The sequence below is a fragment of the Leuresthes tenuis genome, unplaced genomic scaffold (genome assembly GCF_036924035.1).
Source record: "Leuresthes tenuis unplaced genomic scaffold, fLeuTen1.0.hap1 SCAF_5, whole genome shotgun sequence".
In the NCBI taxonomy this organism is placed as follows: Eukaryota; Metazoa; Chordata; class Actinopteri; order Atheriniformes; family Atherinopsidae; genus Leuresthes; species Leuresthes tenuis.
The window spans coordinates 36,563,412-36,577,476 of NW_027325359.1; the positions used below are offsets into that span (position 1 = coordinate 36,563,412).

General features: G+C 48.8%; 1 protein-coding gene across 1 annotated transcript in view; it reads left to right on the plus strand.

The window, feature by feature from the left end:
* nox5 (NADPH oxidase, EF-hand calcium binding domain 5) overlaps nt 1–14,065 on the plus strand; it is a 46,599-nt gene that overhangs the window by 18,678 nt on the left and 13,856 nt on the right. The window contains exons 5-12 of the mRNA XM_072385313.1: nt 529–682; nt 2,130–2,135; nt 2,225–2,397; nt 2,478–2,660; nt 3,281–3,413; nt 6,966–7,108; nt 12,033–12,077; nt 13,254–13,378. Coding sequence (XP_072241414.1) covers nt 529–682; nt 2,130–2,135; nt 2,225–2,397; nt 2,478–2,660; nt 3,281–3,413; nt 6,966–7,108; nt 12,033–12,077; nt 13,254–13,378 — 962 coding nt within the window. The remainder of the gene's footprint in view (nt 1–528; nt 683–2,129; nt 2,136–2,224; nt 2,398–2,477; nt 2,661–3,280; nt 3,414–6,965; nt 7,109–12,032; nt 12,078–13,253; nt 13,379–14,065) is intronic.

A 14,065-nucleotide genomic window follows, 5' to 3' on the forward strand; every position in this document is an offset into this window, starting at 1 on the left:
AGCTAACAGAGCTATGAGCTAACAGCAGCTATGAGCTAACAGCAGCTATGAGCTAACAGAGCTATGAGCTAACAACAGCTATGAGCTAACAGCAGCTATGAGCTAACAGAGCTATGAGCTAACAGCAACTATGAGCTAACAGCAGCTATGAGCTAACAGAGCTATGAGCTAACAGCAGCTATGAGCTAACAGAGCTATGATCTAACAGCAGCTCTGAGCTAACAGCAGCTATGAGCTAACAGAGCTATGAGCTAACAGCAGCTATGAGCTAACAGAGCTATAGCACACGTTCATTCATTCATTCTTCTTAAAGTATTGGTGAAATCAGGTTTAAAACACCGGAGTTCCTCTTTAAGACCTGCCTCCTGTCACGCCCGGTCTGTTCTGATTGGTTAGAGAATGTTGCATGAAGAACAACTGCCGTCTATATTTAGCATGTGCTAACCTGAAGAGACCACCCTGGACAACCAATCAGGAGCCCAGCAGCAGCAGGAACCTCTTTGACCTGCAGCTCCTCTGTGTGTTCAGGTGCTGATGCTGCGTCGCTGTTTGACCTGGCTCAGGGCCACCTGGGTCATGAAGATCTTACCTCTGGACCAGAACATCCTGCTGCATCAGATCGTGGGCTTCGCCATCTTCGGCTTCACGCTGGTGCACACTGCTGCGCACGTCATCAACTTCGGTACACGCACACACACAGACCCGGTAAAAAAAGATGTCAGGACACGTTGGGCCCAAATCAGAACACGGATCAGAACCTGAACACATCAAACAAATGGCCTCTGACTCACCTGCAGTTTTCTGATTGTCCCATTCGGGTCAGGGCTGGTTCTGGTTCTGGTTCTAATGGGGCCCATCAGGAGTGACTTCAGATCAGACCAGAAGCAAAAATATGTTGAAACAGAAACTTTTCGTTGGACTGTTAGTCCTGCAGAACCGATCAATCTCATTGATCTGTTTGCTCTCATTGAAGTCCTGACTCGGTCCAATCCTCCAGAACTCTGAACAAAACCCGGACTTGATTTGAACTTCTTCTCAGATCTTTTATCTGTCTCTGAAAGCAAGGGCGTAACCATGGTTTAGACATTGGGGGGGTCCAAGAAAAACAAAATTGTTGAGTGCATTATCTACAATTCTTTATTTCTATATGAAAAATTGGACATTTAGAACATAGTTTAGAGGACTACATTGACCATGTAAGTTCACATCTAAAGGAATAGTGTAATTTCTCCGAGACAGTGACTGCCCCCCCACTTTGTTTTGGTTAGCTGCTTACTGTTTACTGACCTTAAACACACCTACCAATTACAATTATGCTCTTCCAGTAGTTCTGTAGCAAATAGGACAGCTTCCAATGGAAAACGACCAAATACCCAAAGCATGTTTATGGAAATATTTTAATAACTAATGATGTAACAAATTACAGACTTTTCCTTTAACAAAAAATGTGCTGAGGACTTTTAAGTTAATTTCTATTGTGTCAATGTCTCAAAATGTGCATTAACAATGAAAAGTCTAATAGTCTAATGTTATTTTTGTTTTAAGTTCTTTTATTTTGAAAGGGGGCGGAAGTTTATTTTGTTGATTCTGTGTCGGATTTCCTGTTCTGGTACAATCTGCTCTGTTGAGCAGCGGCTCCGTCAAAAGTAGAAGTCCAACGTAAAGATAAGGAGAGCCGCTGCTGAGACGGCGGCGCCGGTGGGTCACTCTCATTGACTGTTAGCGAGTGTTAACAGTTGGCTAGAGTGTTAGCATCAACAACGGCGACCGCGGCGCAGCCGTTACGTTCCCATGGTAACACTGTTGAGCTTGGCGCGGTTGAGCCGCTGCTGAGACGGCGGCGCGCCCGGTGACGTCACTCTCATTGACTAGAGTGTTAGCATCAACAACGGCGACCGCGGCGCAGCCGTTACGTTACCATGGTAACACACGGAAATAAGTTGAAAATAAATAAGACAAAACAAGAGACCGATCCCTTGACAGGGTTCATAACAGGAGAACATGCATTTTACATATTTTCTGCTGTATATTGGGGGGGACAGGTTGGTATTTTCTCAATATTGGGGGCGACACGACCCCCCCAAAGAATGCGTGGTTACGCCATAGCCTGAAAGAGAAAACGTAAACAGTTCTGTGTCCTCTGAGACTCTAACGCGTGGAACCAGAACTCTAAGTCCCTGTTTGGTTCTGAGGTTCTGACCCGTGTCCTGCTGCTGTGTCTCAGCCCAGCAGTCGGAGCAGAGCGGCTTCAGCCTCTGGGAGTACCTGCTGACCACTCGGCCGGGGATCGGCTGGGTGAAGGGGACGGCGTCGCTGACCGGGGTCGTCCTGCAGCTGCTGATCCTCCTCATGGTGTTCTGCTCCAGCACCTTCGTCCGGCGCAGCGGACACTTTGAGGTGAGGCCCGGGGCACCATGTGGACCAGGCTGGAGGAAGTTCTCAGCTCGTTCAAGGCTCTGATGCTGTGTCTCCTGCAGGTCTTCTACTGGTCTCACCTGTCCTACATTTGGGTCTGGGTCCTGCTCATCATCCACTGTGCAAACTTCTGGAAGTGGTTCGTGGTTCCAGGTCTGGTCTTCCTGCTGGAGAAGATCGTGGGGATCGCTGTATCCCGAATGGGAGGTCTTTACATCGTGGAGGTTGACCTGCTGCCCTCCAAGGTGCCCAAAAAAACTGAGCCGATGACAATAAAACAGTCACAAGTCTGGCCGCCGTCAGACAAAATGCAGGTGTAGGCAGTGTGGGGGGGGGGTCTTTGTGTGGTACCATGCAATGAGAGGTATCACACCATAAAAAACTACAAACAGTGTCACCTGGATGGATAGGCTTGGGCCTATTTTGACCTCTGCAAGCAGACATGAGGTTATCGGCCATTTACTAGAAATAATTCACAGTGTTGGTTTACTCTTTGCTATTTCCCTGAACATTTTGCATTGTCTGGCACATTGAATATATAATATTGAATATAGTACAGACATTCATAGGGACATATTTGGGGAAAAAGGCTGCATTTCATCATTGAAACAATGAAAATTTCATAAAAATTCTATAATCCAAGATGGCCGCCACGCCATGACGTCATAATATGCAAATTAGGTGTGTCAATTTGCTTCCTACATAAACTTTGGGTCATCCTCAACATTTCTCTAATTTACAGAAAGTCTCTATCTCCTATCAGTTTTAAGATATAGCCTTTTGAAATTAATTTGTCATAATCATGGATTTTAGAAAAAAACCTCTGGCCCATCAGATGTCAGATGGTGTTTTTTCTGACTTGCAGGTGACTCACCTGGTGATCAGACGTCCTCAGTTCTTCCACTTCAAACCCGGAGATTACATCTACATCAACATCCCGGTGATAGCCAAGTACGAGTGGCACCCGTTCACCATCAGCAGCGCCCCCGAGCAGTCAGGTTGGTGCAGGAACTTTCTTTATTTCTAATGGTTCTAATCTGAATACCGTGTTATCCCAAACACATTTGCTTTGCCAGGGGAAGCTTTATGAATGGAAAACTCCTCTCGATGCTTTTTATTTGTCTTCTTCAAATACTTTCTACATATTAATAACGGGGGGGGGGGGGGGGGGGGGGGGGCAAAGAAAAAGAAGGAAACTAGAAAGAGATGCAAAGAAATCACATGAGAAGACAATGAGAAGAACAAGACACAACCGGGGAACTAGCTGCTATAAACCAAACAGAAAACATCCTACAAACCAGGAAGAGAACCATCTGGAGAACCACCAGGAAAACCAGAGGCAGGCAGAGAGGGCCCCAATACCCAGGTTGCCAGCAATCCCCCCGGAGCACTGAACAGCCCACCGCAGGGACAACCATGCATCCACTCAGAAGAAGCCCCTGAACAGAGCCCCCATGACCATAGGACAGAGCCCCCATGACCATAGGACAGAGCCCCCATGACCATAGGACAGAGCCCCCATGACCGTAGGACAGAGCCCCGTGACCATAGGACAGATCCCCGTGACCATAGGACAGAGGCCCATGACCATAGGACAGAGGCCCGTGACCATAGGACAGAGGCCCGTGACCATAGGACAGAGCCCCGTGACCATAGGACAGAGGCCCATGACCATAGGACAGAGGCCCATGACCATAGGACAGAGCCCCGTGACCATAGGACAGAGGCCCATGACCATAGGACAGAGGCCCATGACCATAGGACAGAGGCCCATGACCATAGGACAGAGCCCCGTGACCATAGGACAGAGCCCCGTGACCATAGGACAGAGGCCCATGACCATAGGACAGAGTGCCCGTGACCATAGGACAGAGGCCCATGACCATAGGACAGAGCCCCGTGACCATAGGACAGAGCCCCGTGACCATAGGACAGAGCCCCGTGACCATAGGACAGAGCCCCCGTGACCGTAGGACAGAGCCCCGTGACCATAGGACAGAGCCCCGTGACCATAGGACAGAGCCCCGTGACCATAGGACAGAGGCCCGTGACCATAGGACAGAGGCCCGTGACCATAGGACAGAGCCCCGTGACCATAGGACAGAGCCCCGTGACCATAGGACAGAGCCCCGTGACCATAGGACAGAGGCCCGTGACCATAGGACAGAGGCCCGTGACCATAGGACAGAGCCCCGTGACCATAGGACAGAGCCCCGTGACCATAGGACAGAGGCCCATGACCGTAGGACAGAGGCCCATGACCGTAGGACAGAGCCCCCGTGACCGTAGGACAGAGCCCCGTGACCATAGGACAGAGGCCCATGACCATAGGACAGAGGCCCATGACCATAGGACAGAGCCCCGTGACCATAGGACAGAGCCCCGTGACCATAGGACAGAGCCCCGTGACCATAGGACAGAGGCCCATGACCATAGGACAGAGGCCCATGACCATAGGACAGAGCCCCCGTGACCGTAGGACAGAGCCCCCGTGACCGTAGGACAGAGCCCCCTGACCGTAGGACAGAGCCCCCCGTGACCGTAGGACAGAGCCCCCGTGACCGTAGGACAGAGCCCCATGACCGTAGGACAGAGCCCCCATGACCGTAGGACAGAGCCCCGTGACCGTAGGACAAAGCCCCCGTGACCGTAGGACAGAGCCCCATGACCGTAGGACAGAGCCCCCATGACCGTAGGACAGAGCCTCCATGACCGTAGGACAGAGCCCCGTGACCGTAGGACAGAGCCCCCGTGACCGTAGGACAGAGCCCCCATGACCGTAGGACAGAGCCCCGTGACCGTAGGACAGAGCCCCGTGACCGTAGGACAGAGCCCCATGACCGTAGGACAGAGCCCCCGTGACCGTAGGACAGAGCCCCCGTGACCGTAGGACAGAGCCCCATGACCGTAGGACAGAGCCTCCGTGACCGTAGGACAGAGCCCCCTGACCGTAGGACAGAGCCCCGTGACCGTAGGACAGAGCCCCGTGACCGTAGGACAGAGCCTCCATGACCGTAGGACAGAGCCCCATGACCGTAGGACAGAGCCCCCTGACCGTAGGACAGAGCCCCGTGACTGTAGGACAGAGCCCCCTGACCGTAGGACAGAGCCTCCATGACCGTAGGACAGAGCCCCATGACCGTAGGACAGAGCCCCCTGACCGTAGGACAGAGCCCCCTGACTGTAGGACAGAGCCCCGTGACCGTAGGACAGAGCCCCCGTGACCGTAGGACAGAGCCCCCTGACTGTAGGACAGAGCCTCCGTGACCGTAGGACAGAGCCCCCTGACCGTAGGACAGAGCCCCCTGACTGTAGGACAGAGCCTCCGTGACCGTAGGACAGAGCCCCCTGACCGTAGGACAGAGCCCCATGACCGTAGGACAGAGCCCCCTGACTGTAGGACAGAGCCCCCTGACTGTAGGACAGAGCCCCCTGACTGTAGGACAGAGCCCCGTGACCGTAGGACAGAGCCCCCTGACTGTAGGACAGAGCCTCCGTGACTGTAGGACAGAGCCCCCTGACTGTAGGACAGAGCCCCCTGACTGTAGGACAGAGCCCTGTGACCGTAGGACAGAGCCCCCTGACTGTAGGACAGAGCCCCCTGACTGTAGGACAGAGCCCCCTGACTGTAGGACAGAGCCTCCGTGACTGTAGGACAGAGCCCCCTGACTGTAGGACAGAGCCCTGTGACCGTAGGACAGAGCCCCCTGACTGTAGGACAGAGCCCTGTGACCGTAGGACAGAGCCCTGTGACCGTAGGACAGAGCCCCCTGACTGTAGGACAGAGCCCCCTGACTGTAGGACAGAGCCCTGTGACCGTAGGACAGAGCCCCCTGACTGTAGGACAGAGCCCCCTGACTGTAGGACAGAGCCTCCGTGACTGTAGGACAGAGCCCCCTGACTGTAGGACAGAGCCCTGTGACCGTAGGACAGAGCCCCCTGACTGTAGGACAGAGCCCCCTGACTGTAGGACAGAGCCTCCGTGACCGTAGGACAGAGCCTCCCTGACCGTAGGACAGAGCCCCGTGACCGTAGGACAGAGCCCCGTGACCGTAGGACAGAGCCCCCTGACTGTAGGACAGAGCCCCGTGACCGTAGGACAGAGCCCCGTGACCGTAGGACAGAGCCCCATGACCGTAGGACAGAGCCCCATGACCGTAGGACAGAGCCCCCTGACTGTAGGACAGAGCCCCCTGACTGTAGGACAGAGCCTCCGTGACCGTAGGACAGAGCCTCCCTGACCGTAGGACAGAGCCCCGTGACCGTAGGACAGAGCCCCATGACCGTAGGACAGAGCCCCCTGACTGTAGGACAGAGCCCCCTGACCGTAGGACAGAGCCCCCATGACCGTAGGACAGAGCCCCCAGTTCAGCGTCCTCAGTTCCCAAACCATTAAAAAGTGTCATTAAAGGGAAGCTGATGCAACACGATGGGAAACATGAGTGAGGTTGGATCGTAGGAAGCTGTTAGAACCATATTTTTTAATCACTGAACGGTTCTGTTTGACAGCATCAGACATGCTGACCTCTGTTCTGACCTCTGACCTGCAGACATTCTGTGGCTTCATGTGCGCTCCATGGGCCAGTGGACCAACCGGCTGTACGAGTACTTCAGGCAGCCGCAGAGCCACGCGCTCTGTCCTAGGAGGCTGGCCACCAGCCTGAGGAAGCGCAGGCAGCAGGGGAAGCTCCAGGTAGGAACCTCTGAGGGTCTCTGCAGCTCCCTCACCAAGTCTCACCGCTCTGTGTTCCCCAGCAGGACCACATGTGGACCTCTGTGGACCCCAACGAAGCTGTGGCATCCAACGAGGACCAGAGCATCGAGCTGATGATGCTCCGTCAGAACGGGTCTCAGTACAGGGCGGCTGCGGCCTCGGAGTCTGGAGGTCAGGGTCCCGTGGAGCGCCAGGCAGATGAGCTGGGCCCAGCAGAGAGGGGAGAGGTCCGGACCACAGAATATTAGATATAATATTAGATTATTATATTAGACTCAGAACCTGAATTTGTCTTCTTCCAGAACCTTCTGACAGTCTCTAAACAGGTTTTAGATGTTTTCCTGCAGGTTTTAGATGTTTCCCTGCAGGTTTTAGATGTTTTCCTGCAGGTTTTAGATGTTTTCCTGCAGGTTTTAGATGTTTTCCTGCAGGTTTTAGATGTTTCCCTGCAGGTTTTAGACGTTTCCCTGCAGGTTTTAGATGTTTTCCTGCAGGTTTTAGATGTTTTCCTGCAGGTTTTAGATGTTTTCCTGCAGGTTTTAGATGTTTTCCTGCAGGTTTTAGATGTTTCCCTGCAGGTTTTAGACGTTTCCCTGCAGGTTTTAGATGTTTTCCTGCAGGTTTTAGATGTTTTCCTGCAGGTTTTAGATGTTTTCCTGCAGGTTTTAGATGTTTCCCTGCAGGTTTTAGATGTTTCCCTGCAGGTTTTAGGTGTTTCTCTGCAGGTTTTAGACGTTTCCCTGCAGGTTTTAGATGTTTCCCTGCAGGTTTTAGACGTTTCCCTGCAGGTTTTAGATGTTTCCCTGCAGGTTTTAGACGTTTCCCTGCAGGTTTTAGACGTTTCCCTGCAGGTTTTAGATGTTTCCCTGCAGGTTTTAGATGTTTCCCTGCAGGTTTTAGATGTTTCCCTGCAGGTTTTAGATGTTTCCCTGCAGGTTTTAGATGTTTCCCTGCAGGTTTTAGATGTTTCCCTGCAGGTTTTAGACGTTTCCCTGCAGGTTTTAGACGTTTCCCTGCAGGTTTTAGACGTTTCCCTGCAGGTTTTAGATGTTTCCCTGCAGGTCTTAGATGTTTCCCTGCAGGTTTTAGATGTTTCCCTGCAGGTTTTAGATGTTTTCCTGCAGGTTTTAGATGTTTCCCTGCAGGTTTTAGACGTTTCCCTGCAGGTTTTAGATGTTTCCCTGCAGGTTTTAGATGTTTTCCTGCAGGTTTTAGACGTTTCCCTGCAGGTTTTAGATGTTTCCCTGCAGGTTTCAGATGTTTCCCTGCAGGTTTTAGATGTTTCCCTGCAGGTTTTAGATGTTTCCCTGCAGGTTTTAGATGTTTTCCTGCAGGTTTTAGATGTTTCCCTGCAGGTTTTAGATGTTTTCCTGCAGGTTTTAGACGTTTCCCTGCAGGTTTTAGATGTTTCCCTGCAGGTTTCAGATGTTTCCCTGCAGGTTTTAGATGTTTCCCTGCAGGTTTTAGATGTTTCCCTGCAGGTTTCAGATGTTTCCCTGCAGGTTTTAGATGTTTCCCTGCAGGTTTTAGATGTTTTCCTGCAGGTTTTAGACGTTTCCCTGCAGGTTTTAGATGTTTCCCTGCAGGTTTCAGATGTTTCCCTGCAGGTTTTAGATGTTTCCCTGCAGGTTTTAGACGTTTCCCTGCAGGTTTTAGATGTTTCCCTGCAGGTTTTAGATGTTTCCCTGCAGGTTTTAGACGTTTCCCTGCAGGTTTTAGATGTTTCCCTGCAGGTTTTAGATGTTTCCCTGCAGGTTTTAGATGTTTCCCTGCAGGTTTTAGATGTTTCCCTGCAGGTTTTAGATGTTTTCCTGCAGGTTTTAGATGTTTCCCTGCAGGTTTTAGATGTTTCCCTGCAGGTTTTAGGTGTTTCCCTGCAGGTTTTAGATGTTTCCCTGCAGGTTTCAGATGTTTCCCTGCAGGTTTTAGATGTTTCCCTGCAGGTTTCAGATGTTTCCCTGCAGGTTTTAGATGTTTTCCTGCAGGTTTTAGATGTTTCCCTGCAGGTTTTAGATGTTTCCCTGCAGGTTTTAGATGTTTTCCTGCAGGTTTTAGATGTTTTCCTGCAGGTTTTAGATGTTTCCCTGCAGGTTTTAGACGTTTCCCTGCAGGTTTTAGACGTTTCCCTGCAGGTTTTAGATGTTTCCCTGCAGGTTTCAGATGTTTCCCTGCAGGTTTTAGATGTTTTCCTGCAGGTTTTAGATGTTTCCCTGCAGGTTTTAGATGTTTCCCTGCAGGTTTTAGATGTTTTCCTGCAGGTTTTAGATGTTTCCCTGTAGGTTTTAGCTGTTTCCCTGCAGGTTTTAGACGTTTCCCTGCAGGTTTTAGATGTTTCCCTGCAGGTTTTAGATGTTTCCCTGCAGGTTTTAGACGTTTCCCTGCAGGTTTTAGATGTTTCCCTGCAGGTTTTAGATGTTTCCCTGCAGGTTTTAGATGTTTCCCTGCAGGTTTTAGATGTTTCCCTGCAGGTTTTAGACGTTTCCCTGCAGGTTTTAGACGTTTCCCTGCAGGTTTTAGATGTTTCCTGCAGGTTTTAGATGTTTCCTGCAGGTTTTAGATGTTTTCCTGCAGGTTTTAGATGTTTCCTGCAGGTTTTAGATGTTTCCTGCAGGTTTTAGATGTTTCCCTGCAGGTTTTAGACGTTTCCCTGCAGGTTTTAGATGTTTCCTGCAGGTTTTAGATGTTTCCCTGCAGGTTTTAGATGTTTTCCTGCAGGTTTTAGATGTTTCCCTGTAGGTTTTAGCTGTTTCCCTGCAGGTTTTAGACGTTTCCCTGCAGGTTTTAGATGTTTCCCTGCAGGTTTTAGATGTTTCCCTGCAGGTTTTAGATGTTTCCCTGCAGGTTTTAGACGTTTCCCTGCAGGTTTTAGATGTTTCCTGCAGGTTTTAGATGTTTCCTGCAGGTTTTAGATGTTTTCCTGCAGGTTTTAGATGTTTCCCTGCAGGTTTTAGATGTTTCCCTGCAGGTTTTAGACGTTTCCCTGCAGGTTTTAGACGTTTCCCTGCAGGTTTTAGATGTTTCCCTGCAAGTTTTAGATGTTTCCCTGCAGGTTTTAGATGTTTTCCTGCAGGTTTTAGACGTTTTCCTGCAGGTTTTAGATGTTTCCCTGCAGGTTTTAGACGTTTCCCTGCAGGTTTTAGATGTTTCCCTGCAGGTTTTAGATGTTTCCCTGCAGGTTTTAGACGTTTCCCTGCAGGTTTTAGATGTTTCCCTGCAGGTTTTAGCTGTTTCCCTGCAGGTTTTAGATGTTTCCCTGCAGGTTTTAGACGTTTCCCTGCAGGTTTTAGATGTTTCCCTGCAGGTTTTAGACGTTTCCCTGCAGGTTTTAGATGTTTCCCTGCAGGTTTTAGACGTTTCCCTGCAGGTTTTAGATGTTTCCCTGCAGGTTTTAGATGTTTCCCTGCAGGTTTTAGATGTTTCCCAGCAGGTTTTATATGTTTCCCTGCAGGTTTTAGCTGTTTCCCTGCAGGTTTTAGACGTTTCCCTGCAGGTTTTAGATGTTTCCCTGCAGGTTTTAGACGTTTCCCTGCAGGTTTTAGACGTTTCCCTGCAGGTTTTAGACGTTTCCCTGCAGGTTTTAGATGTTTCCCTGCAGGTTTTAGATGTTTCCCTGCAGGTTTTAGGTGTTTCCCTGCAGGTTTTAGATGTTTCCCTGCAGGTTTTAGACGTTTCCCTGCAGGTTTTAGATGTTTCCCTGCAGGTTTCAGATGTTTCCTGCAGGTTTTAGATGTTTTCCTGCAGGTTTTAGATGTTTCCCAGCAGGTTTTAGATGTTTCCCTGCAGGTTTTAGATGTTTCCTGCAGGTTTTAGACGTTTCCCTGCAGGTTTTAGATGTTTCCCTGCAGGTTTTAGACGTTTCCCTGCAGGTTTTAGATGTTTCCCTGCAGGTTTTAGATGTTTCCCTGCAGGTTTTAGATGTTTCCCTGCAGGTTTTAGATGTTTCCTGCAGGTTTTAGATGTTTCCCTGCAGGTTTTAGACGTTTCCTGCAGGTTTTAGATGTTTCCTGCAGGTTTTAGATGTTTCCTGCAGGTTTTAGATGTTTCCCTGCAGGTTTTAGATGTTTTCCTGCAGGTTTTAGACGTTTCCCTGCAGGTTTTAGATGTTTCCCTGCAGGTTTTACCTGTTTCCCTGCAGGTTTTAGACGTTTCCCTGCAGGTTTTAGATGTTTCCCTGCTTCAACAAACCTGATTCAGATTAAATGGATCTCTATGAAAGATTGTTAAATTCTGCACAAGTCTGCTGATGATGCATTTATCTGAATCAGGTGAAACATCTAAAACCTGCAGGGAAACGTCTCTCCAGGACCGGAGTTTGACATCCCTGGTCTAGAAAATGGATGGATGGACAGTTACTGCCATCTGGTGGTCAAGTTGGTGACTTCAGTCCATCCAACAGCAAACTGCCTCTTTACCTGTAGATGGAATCATCTGTTGAGGAGAAAACTTCTGTGTTTATTCTTGTTTTCTGCCTTCTTCTGACTTATAGGAGTCCACACCTCGCCTGTTATTCAGGACTAGACCACATCTGTCTAATATACGATCTATAAGTATGTGAACCCCGTCTGTGTCAGATGTCTCCCCAGCAAATCAAGCCCACGTGTTCTGGCTTTGTCCATCTTTGGCTGATTTTCTGAGATAGTTCTGACTCAGATTGACCCATTTGTTGCATTGTTCGGGCCTTTTTTATTGTTCCATCGCCTTTCTGCTGGAGGATAGAAAACAATAAAGAGGTTGTTTTATTGAATCTTTCTTTGAACCGTCCCGTTCACTGGCTGAAAGATGGAGTTACTGCAGGATTCTGGTTCTGTGTGTTTGTCCTTTTCTTGTCTTTGCCTGGATGGAAGTATTTTACATTTCTACAGTGTGAATATTCTTCATCACCTGCTTCTTCTTTTATCTGCAGGTTTCTGCCAAATTAGGTGAGAACCACAGGTTCTGCAACATAAAGGTAAATGTTTCAGAACAGAGCTCTGTAACTTTGGGAAGGTCAGGGCGTCTTATAGGCCCCTCCCCCTTCCTCTCTGCTGTGCTTCAGCTCTTCTGGTTCTGATTGGTTGTTTAGAAGTTAGCTGTAAGTTAGCAGCTAGCTGTAAGTTAGCAGTTAGCTGTAAGTTAGCTGCTAGCTGTAAGTTAACAGTTAGCTGTAAGTTAGCTGTTAGCTGTAAGTTAGCTGTTAGCTGTAAGTTAGCAGCTCGCTGTAAGTTAGCAGTTAGCTGTAAGTTAGCAGTTAGCTGTAAGTTAGCAGTTAGCTGTAAGTTAGCAGCTAGCTGTAAGTTAGCAGCTCGCTGTAAGTTAGCAGTTAGCTGTAAGTTAGCAGCTAGCTGTAAGTTAGCAGTTAGCTGTAAGTTAGCAGCCAGCTGTAAGTTAGCAGGTAGTTAGTTAGCAGTTAGCTGTAAGTTGGCAGTTAGCCGTAAGTTAGCAGTTAGCTGTAAGTTAGCAGTTAGTTAGTTAGCTGTTAGCTGTAAGTTGACAGTTAGCTGTAAGTTAGCAGCTAGCTGTAAGTTAACAGTTAGCTGTAAGTTAGCAGTTAGTTAGTTAGCAGTTAGCTGTAAGTTAGCAGTTAGTTAGTTAGCTGTTAGCTGTAAGTTGACAGTTAGCTGTAAGTTAGCAGCTAGCTGTAAGTTAACAGTTAGCTGTAAGTTAGCAGTTAGTTAGTTAGCAGTTAGCTGTAAGTTAGCAGTTAGTTAGTTAGCTGTTAGCTGTAAGTTGACAGTTAGCTGTAAGTTAGCAGCTAGCTGTAAGTTAACAGTTAGCTGTAAGTTAGCAGTTAGCTGTAAGTTAGCTGTTAGCTGTAAGTTAGCAGTTAGTTAGTTAGCAGTTAGCTTCTAAAGTCTCAGTCTTGGACCGTCTTTGTTCTGCTTCAGCGTGTGAAATGATAACGATGAAGCCACAGAGAATAATGATCTGCGGCAGCTGCTCGGTGTGGTCCAGTTTGACTCTGAACATGACCCGCTCAGACCACCTGACACTGACTCAGAGGTCAGGCGAGCGTGGTGCAGAGTCCAGCAGCGGACCAATCAGAGCAAAGCGCATCGATGTGGATATAAGCAGCAGTTTGTTGTCAGTGTTCTGCTGAAAACGGGACAGAACCACCAGGTACTGCAGCTCATTCTGTGTGTGTCAGTGTTATGTAGATGGACCCTACGGGACTCCGACCCGGCAGATCTTCGCCTCTGAACACGCTGTCCTGATTGGAGCAGGAATTGGGATCACGCCTTTTGCCTCCATCCTGCAGAGCATCATGTACCGGTGAGAAACTGCTCCGTCCGCCGAGCCTCTGCCACACCGGTTAGAACCGGCTCAGAGCTCAGAGATGGCGTTCAGACATTTACCAACAAACCAAAGTTTGAAAAAAGGAGGCATGAAAAGGTGGGAAAGTTCAATTTGAGCATTTTCCTGGTAGAAAAAGTATGAAAAATGTTCATTTTGTCGCTCCTGTTCTCTTTTCCACATCTAAAGTTCAAAGTTAAACAGATCAAACTGAGTCACAGCTTAACCTGAAGCTGTGGATGGGTCAAAGCTTTTCTAGACTCACTCTAGAAATGAGCTTTGGCAAAGTCCTGACTGCTTTCTGTTGATCATGGAAGGCCTGGAGTTATAAATGCAGGAGGTTAAAGACAACAAAAAGACACAAAACATACTGCAAAACAAAGCAGGTCACAGAAACTCACTGTTTGAACACACAGGAACTAAATGTGCGAGAAAACAGCAGCTGATTGCAGGGTGATTCACTTCAATTCACTTTAGTTTTATTTATATAAAAGCGCCAAAATCACATCAGATGTCTTCCTAAAGGGGAACTCCTGCAGCGGCGGGCGGCGATGATGTCATCCCAGTAGAGTGCCTGTGTAGAAATCCCTCCATTAGCTCTCCTATAGCTGCTGTTAGCTCATAGCTGCTGTTAGCTCATAGCTCTGTTAGCTCATAGCTGCTGTT